Source organism: Boleophthalmus pectinirostris, unplaced genomic scaffold, assembly GCF_026225935.1.
Source record: "Boleophthalmus pectinirostris isolate CB_2022bp ecotype Guang Dong unplaced genomic scaffold, ASM2622593v1 HiC_scaffold_15, whole genome shotgun sequence".
NCBI classification, from domain to species: Eukaryota; Metazoa; Chordata; class Actinopteri; order Gobiiformes; family Gobiidae; genus Boleophthalmus; species Boleophthalmus pectinirostris.
Genome location: NW_026571070.1, coordinates 674,213 through 684,212, shown reverse-complemented (window position 1 = coordinate 684,212; position 10,000 = coordinate 674,213). Strand labels below are relative to the sequence as shown.

General features: G+C 50.7%; 1 protein-coding gene across 1 annotated transcript in view; it reads left to right on the top strand.

Annotated features, from left to right (window-relative positions):
- rreb1a (ras responsive element binding protein 1a) overlaps positions 1-8,497 on the top strand; it is a 57,238-nt gene extending 48,741 nt beyond the window's left edge. The window contains 9 exon segments of the mRNA XM_055151201.1: positions 1-189; positions 698-942; positions 2,648-2,800; positions 3,123-3,281; positions 3,390-3,536; positions 3,775-3,881; positions 4,297-4,915; positions 5,197-5,294; positions 5,336-8,497. The exon segment at positions 1-189 is cut by the window's left edge and continues 656 nt beyond it. Coding sequence (XP_055007176.1) covers positions 1-189; positions 698-942; positions 2,648-2,800; positions 3,123-3,281; positions 3,390-3,536; positions 3,775-3,881; positions 4,297-4,915; positions 5,197-5,294; positions 5,336-6,025 — 2,407 coding nt within the window. The 3' untranslated portion in view covers positions 6,026-8,497.
- Positions 8,498-10,000: the final 1,503 nt, after the last annotated feature.

The window sequence follows — 10,000 nt, the reverse complement described above, 5'->3', positions numbered from 1 at the left end:
CTCGGAGCTGCCGCCGCTCGCCTCCATCGCTCAGATCATCAGCTCCGTCTCCACGGCGACCGACCTGCTGCGGCGGGAAACGGTCACCGCGGCGACGGTGGCACCAGGGGGCGTGGTTAAAGCAGGAAGTGCAGAGGTGAGGGCGGAGCCAGACAGAGAGACGACTCAAGAGGACGACGATCCGGCCAGGTGAGTCTCACCTGTTCAAGAAAAACACGACCTGGACCGAAATGTTCCATATTAAAGCGTCACGCGTTCATGTGGTCACGCGGTCATGTGGTCACGCGGTCATGTGATCATGTGATCATGTGGTCACGCGGTCATGTGATCATGCGGTCATGCGGTCACGTGATCATGCGGTCATGTGATCATCATGGTCATGGTCATGTACGGTCATGTGTCATGTGATCATGTGGTCATGTGGTCACGTGTGGTCTGGTCATGTGGTCATGTGATCATGTGGTTCATGTGGTCGTGTCAGTCATGTGGTCATGTGATCATGTGGTCATGCGGTCACGCGGTCATGTGATCATGTGGTCACGCGGTCATGTGATCATGTGGTCACGTGGTCATGTGATCATGTGGTCATGGTCATGTGTCATGTGGTCACACGGTCATGTGATCATGTGGTCATGTGGTCATGTGGTCACACGGTCATGTGGTCATGTGACTCAGGCTGTAAACTCGTGTGTTTCAGGAAACGTCCTCGGAAGAAGCCGGCCCCTAAAGGCCCCGCCCTCGACCTGGAGTCCAGCGGAGAATTCGCCAGCGTCGAGAAAATGTTGGCGACAACCGACGCCAACAAGTTTAGCCCATATCTGCAGAGCGCCCAGAGCACCCAGAGCACCCAGAGCACCCAGAGCACCCAGAGCACCCAGAGCACCACCAGCACCACCAGCACCACCAGCACCCAGCAGGGGGCGCAGGGCGGAGCCAAGAAAGGTACAGACCTGAAACACACGAGTCAAACTGTGTCTCTACAAACACACACCTGACACACACACACACACACACACACCTGACACACACACACACACACACCTGCACACACACACACACACACACACACCTGACACACACACACACACACACACACACCTGACACACACACACATACACACACACGACACACACCTGACACACACACACACACACACACCTGACACACACACACTGACACACACACCTGACACACACACACACACACACACCTGACACACACACACACACACACACACACCTGACACACACACACACACACACACACACACACACCTGACACACACACACACACACACACACACACCTGACACACACACACACACACACACCTGACACACACACACACACACACACACCTGACACACACACACACACACCTGACACACACACACACCTGACACACACACACACACACACACACACACACACACACACACACACTGACACACACACACACACACACACACACCTGACACCTGACACACACACACACACACACCTGACACACACACACACACACCTGACACACACACACACACACCTGACACACACACACACACACACCACACACACACACCTGACACACACACACACACACACCTGACACACACACACACACACACACACACCTGTCACACCCTGTCCCTGTCCCTGTCTGTCTGCCTGTCCCTGCCTGCCCTGTCCCTGTCTGTCCCCCCTGCTCTGTCCCTGTCCTGTCCCTGCCTGTCCCTGTCTGTCCCTGCCTGTCCCTGCCTGTCCCTGCCTGTCCTGCTGTCTGTCCCTGTCTGTCCCTGCCTGTCCCTGCCTGTCCCTGTCTGTCCCTGCCTGTCCCTGCCTGTCCCTGCCTGTGCCTGCCCTGCCTGTCCCCTGCCTGTCCCTGCCTGTCCCTGCCTGTCCTGTCTGTCCCTGCCTGTCCCTGCTGTCCCTGCCTGTCCCTGCCTGTCCCTGCCTGTCCCTGCCTGTCCCTGCCTGTCCCTGCCTGTCCCTGCCTGTCTGCCTGTCCCCTGTCCTGCCTGTCCTCCTGTCCTGCCTGTCCCTGTCTGTCCCTGCCTGTCCCTGTCTGTCCCTGCCTGTCCCTGTCTGTCCCTGCCTGTCCCTGCCTGTCCCTGTCCCTGCCTGTCCTGCCTGTCCCTGTCTGTCCTGTCCTGTCCCTGTCTGTCCCTGTCTGTCCCTGCCTGTCCCTGTCCCTGTCTGTCCTGCCTGTCCCTGCCTGTCCCTGCCTGTCCCCTGTCCTGCCTGTCCCTGTCCCTGTCCCTGTCTGTCCCTGCCTGTCCCTGTCTGTCCCTGTCTGTCCCTGTCTGTCCCTGCCTGTCCCTGTCTGTCCCTGTCTGTCCCTGTCTGTCCCTGCCTGTCCCTGTCTGTCCCTGCCTGTCCCTGCCTGTCCCTGTCCCTGCCTGTCCCTGCCCTGTCCCTGTCTGTCCCTCCTGTCCCTGCTGTCCCTGTCTGTCCCTGTCTGTCCCTGCCTGTCCCTGCCTGTCCCTGTCTGTCCCTGCCTGTCCCTGCCTGTCCCTGTCTGTCCCTGTCTGTCCCTGTCCCTGCCTGTCCCTGTCCCTGCCTGTCCCTGTCTGTCCCTGCCTGTCCCTGCCTGTCCCTGTCTGTCCCCGTCTGTCCCTGTCTGTGGTGTAATCCCGTGTGTCTCCTGCAGAAGACGCTGTGTCAGAGAATAAGGAGGAGCCCAAAGCTCCAAAAGGAAAGAAAAACGCCTACTCCAACTCCGCCCAGAAGATGACCTGCCCCTTCTGCCCCCGAGTCTTCCCCTGGGCCTCGTCCCTGCAGAGACACATGCTCACGCACACAGGTACTGCAAATACTACTACTGCAAATACTACTGCAGGTACTACTACTGACACACCTGCTGGCCTCCATGAGCTTCATTTGGAGCTGAGGCTGTGGAGACTCTAGAGGAAAACTCTGACTCACACTCTGAGTTTTTCTTTGAGTTTGTTCTGTGTTTGTGGACTTCAGGTCAGATGTTTGTTCTGTTTGTGGACTTCAGGTCAGATGTTTGTTCTGTTTGTGGACTTCAGGTCAGATGTTTGTTCTGTTTGTGGACTTCAGGTAAGATGTTTGTTCTGTTTGTGGACTTCAGGTCAGATGTTTGTTCTGTTTGTGGACTTCAGGTCAGAAGCCGTTCCCGTGTCCCAAATGTGACGCCTTCTTCTCCACCAAGTCCAACTGTGAGCGCCACCTGCTGCGCAAACACGGAGTCACCAACAGAACCCTGCGGAGGAACGGAGCGCTGGTCAAGAAAGACGAGGAGGGATCCCACGAGAGCGCGGGTACTGGACCGAGACCGGGACCGGGACCGGAACCGGGACCAGGACCAGGACTGGACTATAACCAGACTGAACCAGGACTAACCAGATGTTTCTGTCTGTTTCCTTCAGAGTCTCAGTCTGAAGCGGAGCCGGTTCTTCCTGAATCGGAGCCGAAACCCTCAGAGACAAACCCCGCCCCCAACTCTCCTCCGGTCCAATCAGAGCCTCAGGGGGAGGAGCCTGCTGCAGTGAACCCCGCCCACAACCCCAAACAAGGTAAAACAGGAAACGATTAAAAACCGTGCAGAGTCCAACAGCCGAGGCTTTAGTCTGACGCTCAAACTCAGAGCTTCAGATGTTTCTGGAGTAAAGTCGAGTTCTGAGCCACGTCACCGCGGCAACTGCTCCAAGTGAAGCTCATGGAGGCCAGCAGCTGCAGCTGTGTCCATTTACAGTCATTGAGTCCTCGGTTTTCCCTGACCTCTGACCTCTGACCCCGTGTCTTTTTTTCCAGATGGAGCTTCGCCGGAGCAGGTCTCGACCAATCAGAGCGAGCCATCGGCGCCGCCACAGGAGGCGCTGGAGAGCAGCAGCACAGAGAGACAGAACAGCGGAGCAAAGGTACCAGGATGTGTCATTACGACAGAGACCGTCGCCGCGGCAACCGTCAGTAACAGACAGCTGCGGCGGCCATGTTGTGACTGTAGTGTCCTGCTCAAAGGAACAAGGACAAGACGTTTAATGAACATTTAAAATATTTATTTATGTTCTTACTTCATGTGAAAAGAAACATGAAAAACAAACTGGATAATAAATAATTTAACACGAATAATCATGAAGTAAACGGAAAAACTGATCCAGGTTCACTTTTCTCCTTCAGACAAAAACAGAGCTCTGCAGGAGCACAAGTACTCGAGTACAAGTACACCAGTACAAATACTCGATTACAGATACACCAGAACAAATACTCGAGTACAAATACTTGAGTACACGTCCTTTTACAGTCCTGTGGTTCTGATCTCTTGTGTGTTTTCAGTCGGAAAGCGCCGACGATGACGATAATCACAGCAACAAAAGTCTGGACCTGAACTTCGGACGCAAACTCATCGACTTTAAGCTCAGTGCTGCCCCCAGTGGCCCCTCCCAGGACGAGCAGCAGCCCCCCGCCAACGCCGCCGCCAACGCCGCCGCCAACACCACTAACCCGGACTCGGGCTCGTCCAAAGAGCTCAAACACGTCTGCCGCGTCTGCCACAAGAGTTTCCGCTACAGCGCCACCTTAACCCGCCACGAGAAAGCCCACGCCAACGAAGAAACGACGAGCGCGACGGAGGAGAGGGAGCGAGAGAGCGAGAAGACGGAGGAGCGGACGGAAGAGGAGGAGGACGAGCGCGAGGAAGAGGAGGAGAAGATGTCGGAGAGCGCGTCAGAGCGAGAGGAGCGCGGCGAGAGCGAGCTGGAGAGCGCTGACTCCGAGTCCGAGGAGCGAGCGAGACGACGGACGCAGCGACGACGACAGCGGCTCCGAGGGGCGGGGCCAGGCCGGCGACGAGGGGCGGGGCCAGGCCAGAGGAGAGGGGCGGGGCCAGAGCGGAGCCAACAGTCGAGTCGACAAACGCAAAAAAATCTGCAACGTCTGCGGGAAAAAGTTACTGGTACACAGTACTGCAGGACAGTACACATGTACCCGGTACACATGTACTACAGGTACATGTACTACAGTACACATGTACTTATACTACAGTACACATGTACTTATACTACAGTACACATGTACTTATACTACAGTACACATGTACTTATACTACAGTACACATGTACTTGTACTACACACAAACACAGGTACTACAGTACACATATACTTATACTACAGTATACGTGTATTTATACTACACAGGTTTAAATATTTAGATCCTTATTCTTGTTACTCTGAAAGTGAGAGAGGCTCAGGTCCTGAGGTGTTTGAACTCAAATGTGGAGAACCTGGAGAACCTGGAGAACCTGGAGAACCTGGAGAACGTGGAGAACGTGCTGGTCTTTGTCACGCACCTGTTTGACCTGGTTTATGGTTCTTGTGTTTCTCATGTTCCCTGTGTTCCTCAGGAGAACGTCCGTACCAGTGCTCCACCTGTGAGAGGACCTTCACTCTGAAGCACAGTCTGGTCCGACACCAGAGGATCCACCTGAAGCCCAGAACCACCGACGAGACGGAACACGGCGAGGAACACGGCGAGGAACACGGCGAGGAACACGGCGAGGAACCTGGAAACAACCAGGAACCAAACCCGGAGAACCACGAAGAACCCAACGAGGAGCCCAGATCTGCTGAGGAGACCAGCGAGGAGGGGGACTCGTGCACGCCCCAGGCCACGTGCACACTCGCAGAGAAGAAAGGAGAAGATCAGGAGGAAGAAGAAGAACCGAGCACAGACCGAGAGCAGGAGTCCGAGAAACCTGCTCCAGAAATGAAGCAAAAAACATCTGGAAATGTGGAGGAAACTTTGGAAAACTCTGAAAAAAGTTTGGAAAAAGGATCTGAAATCCCAAACACAAAAGCGGCCGAGGAGAAACCAGAAGAAGCCTGCAGTGAGACCAGGTCTGCAGAAGCTCCAGAGGCTCCAGAGGCTCCAGAGGCTCCAGAGGCTCCAGAGGCTCCAGAGACGGGGGGCGGCGCGGCTCACGGGGCCCAGGAGGAGAGCTCCGAGTCTGGGCAGACGCGGCCGCAGCAGACCCCCCCCCCGGAGCCGTCGGGGGGGCGACAGTGACTCGTCACTACTCCTTTTAGAATCGACAAAAACACGAACGATTCTGGAACGAAACGGACCTAAAGAAACCAAAGCCGAGAAGAAGCTTCGAATCTGAGTTTGTGTTTAGACTTTTAGAGTTTTGAATTTACCAAACGTGTTTCTCATCTGAAATATGAAATTTAAAGCTGCATTTTCTGGTCCGTGGAGATGTTGTCGCTTTGTCTGGAATGTTCCGCAGTGCGGCAGTAAACCTTCCTATCGTCACGGAGACCAAACCAGACCAAGTTCCAGGTCAGATCTGTGGAGAGGCGACGCCGCTCTCCGGTTTTCTACGTCGTCTTGAGCAATAAAACCACCTGGAATCGAATAAACGTTTAATGTGACACTGTGGAACATTCCAGACAGAGCAGCGACGTCTCCGTAGAAACGGCACGACAGAAAAGTGACACAGTGCAGCTTTATTATTATTATTATTATTATGATTATGCAAAACGTCGCCCTGTTTGTTTTTCCTGTGAGAATCAGATTTAAGTCAAAGAATCGACCAAATGAAAAACCACTTTGCACTTTTGCGTCGGTTTAAAAAGAAAAAAAAAAAAAAAGTGGTGCTGTTTTTCGACACGACGACTTTATGAAATCTCAGTGTGAGTTTTTGGAGGATTTTGGACACGTCCGTGACAAAAGCACAAGGAGATGAAGCTCGTGTTTCTCCCGTAAATGAAATGAAATAAAATAAAGACGTTTTAAAGGGAGTAGTGACGAGGCTTTTGTGCCAAACGGAAACGTCTCTGCGGGAAAAAACAAACAAACAAAAAAACGTCTCTGATTTGACTTTGGACTCATTTCTTGAAGTGCCTTAAACTACTACAGCGACGCAGCGTTTTTATAGCTTTTATCATCATTCTTTTTGTGTGGGGACTTTGAATTTTCAGCAATAAATGATTTAAATAATTCTTGTTCTAGGATATTTTTTTTGAGAATTTTTGATCGATATTTCAACAGAAACTCGGAGTGATTCTATTTAAACGGAGGACGGAGTATTTCTTCACCAGCACGAGGACTTTTCATAACTGGAAACCGCCGCGGGAAACGTCGAGACTTTGGGGACGTTTTGGGGACGTTTGAGTCGCAAACGCCGGCTTTGTTTTGTTTTGTTTTTTTCGCTGGTTTTGGAAATGAACTCAAACTTGGAAAAAAAAAAAAAACCTATAAAAACAAATTCCAAAATGGACTGAGAAATCTTTATAATTTAGCGGATTTGTTCCTCTTTTTCCGATCATTCTGAGCTGATTTTTGTACAGGTCTGACGCTCGTAGAATCGTGTTTTGAGTTGATTTCGTGTGATGTTTTTTTTTTTTTTTTTTGGTGGCGGAAATGACGTAGTGTAACCAATTCTAAAGCGAACAAAGCGCGTGCACAAGCGTCTCGAAGTGTTCAGTTCAAATCTACAATAACATTTGATAGTGTTTTTTACCTCAGCTTTAAAATCCTTCGTCTTCCTGCTCGAGGCTAAGCTAACGTGCTAGCTGTTTGCCAAGGAGCTAACAGCGCTAACGGAGCTAACTTTTGTATTAATGATATAAATATATATATTTTATTTTATTTTTTTCTCATGGATCTATTAAATTAACTTTTTCTAACTGATTTTTCTGCACAGTTCAGACTTAAAGGGCTTTTCCTCCGAATCACGATGCCTTAACGCCGCGATCACCGACCGAACGGCGACTTCGGTTTGTCAAATCGTCAAAAAGATTTCAACAATAAAAATAAAAACAATAAAAACAATAAAACTATAGTATTTTACAGTAGTGTTCATGTAAACAGACAGTTAAGCTACACACTCTGGTCCCGGTTTAGTCCTGGTTCAGTCCATTTTTACGTTGAGACCAGGTTTAGTTTTTGTTAAATCCTGGTTTAGTTCAGTTCTTTTTTAAGGCTGAGACAGGGTTTAGTCCTGGTTTAGATCTGACTTAACCTGGTCTCAACCTAAAAAAAGGACCAAACCAGGACTTAGTTTTGTTTTAGACCTGTTTTAGTTCTGGTTAAACTTGGTTCAGTCCTACTTTAGTTTTTGTTAAATTCTGGTTTAACTGAGTCCTTTTTTTAGGCTGAAACTGGGTTTAGTCCTGGTTTAGATCTGACTTAGTCCTGGTTCAGTCCATTTTTATGTCGAGACCAGTTTTAGTTTTGTTTTAGACCTGGTTTAGTTCTGGTTAAGGCCTGGTTCAGTCCTGAATTAGACCTGGTTTAGTTCCGTTATCAGTCCTTTTTTAGCCTGAGACTGGGTTTATTTCAGGTTTTGTCCATTTTAGATTAAGTCCTGGTTTAGTCCTGGTTTAGTCCTGGTTTAGACCTGGTTTAGTCCTGGTTTAGTCCTGGTTTAGTCCTGGTTTAGTCCTGGTTTAGACCTGGTTTAGTCCTGGTTTAGACCTGGTTTAGTCCTGGTTTAGTCCTGGTTTAGACCTGGTTTAGTCCTGGTTTAGTCCTGGTTTAGTCCTGGTTTAGTCCTGGTTTAGTCCTGGTTTAGACCTGGTTTAGACCTGGTTTAGATCCTGGTTTAGACCTGGTTTAGACCTGGTTTAGTCCTGGTTTAGTTCTCGGTCATGGTGCAGTCAGTATTCGTGAGGTTTTTGCCACATTAAACCTGAAGATAATTATTTCCAGTTTGAATCAGAGCTTCCAAAAGTTTTGACAATTTAACAAACCTTAAACTTGCACCTGTCCCCCCTGCACCTGTCCTGCACCTGTCCCCTGCACCTGTCCCCCGCACCTGTCCCCCCGCACCTGTCCCCCCCCTGCACCTGTCCCCCCTGCACCTGTCCCCCCGCACCTGTCCCCCCGCACCTGTCCCCCCGCACCTGTCCCCCCGCACCTGTCCCCCGCACCCCCCGCACCTGTCCCCCCGCACCTGTCCCCCCGCACCTGTCCCCCTGCACCTGTCCCCCGCACCTGTCCCCCTGCACCTGTTCCCCCTGCACCTGTCCCCGCACCTGTCCCCCCGCACCTGTCGCACCTGTCCCGCACCTGTCCCCCGCACCTGTCCGCCCTGCACCTGTCCCCCTGCACCTGTCCCCGCACCTGTCGCCCTGCACCTGTCCCCCTGCACCTGTCCCTGCACCTGTGCCCGCACCTGTCCCCCTGCACCTGTCCCCCTGCACCTGTCGCCCTGCACCTGTCCTGTCAGTGCTGAACACATGAACCAGCACAAACTTTCTCTTCACTTTTACTCAGATCTCGTCGTATTTTTACAGAATCATCGTCGTCGTCGTTTCAAATATCTTCAGTTTTTTTTTTTTTTTTGTTGTTGTTTTTTTCGCGTTTGCGACAATCACGTTTTACGAACATTTAACTTTAACTTTAACTTCAGTGTGAATCAACGAGGGCAAAACGTGAAACTGTGAAACCAGATCTGAAACGTTTGAGCCGAGAGGCTTTGGAAGAACGAAAATTTAAAAAAGTTTACCTCAAATTACAACGACTACAAATACTACGACTATGACTATGACTACTACGATTACTACAACTACTACGACTACTACGACTACGATTACTACAACTACTACGACGACTACTACGATTACTACAACTACTACGACTACGATTACTACTACTACGACTACGACTACTACTACGATTACTACAACTACTACGACTATTACTACGACTACGACTACTACTACGACTACTACTACTACTACGACTACGACTACGATTACTACAACTACTACGAACTACGACTACGACTACGACTACGACTACTACGACTACGATTACTACAACTACTACGACAACTACGACTACGATTACTACAACTACTACGATTACTACAACTACTACGACGACTACGACTACGATTACTACAACTACTACGACTACTACGCTACGACTACGATTACTACAACTACTATGACAACTACGACTACGATTACTACAACTACTACGATGACAACTACAGCTACTACTACGATTACTACAACTACTATGACGACTACG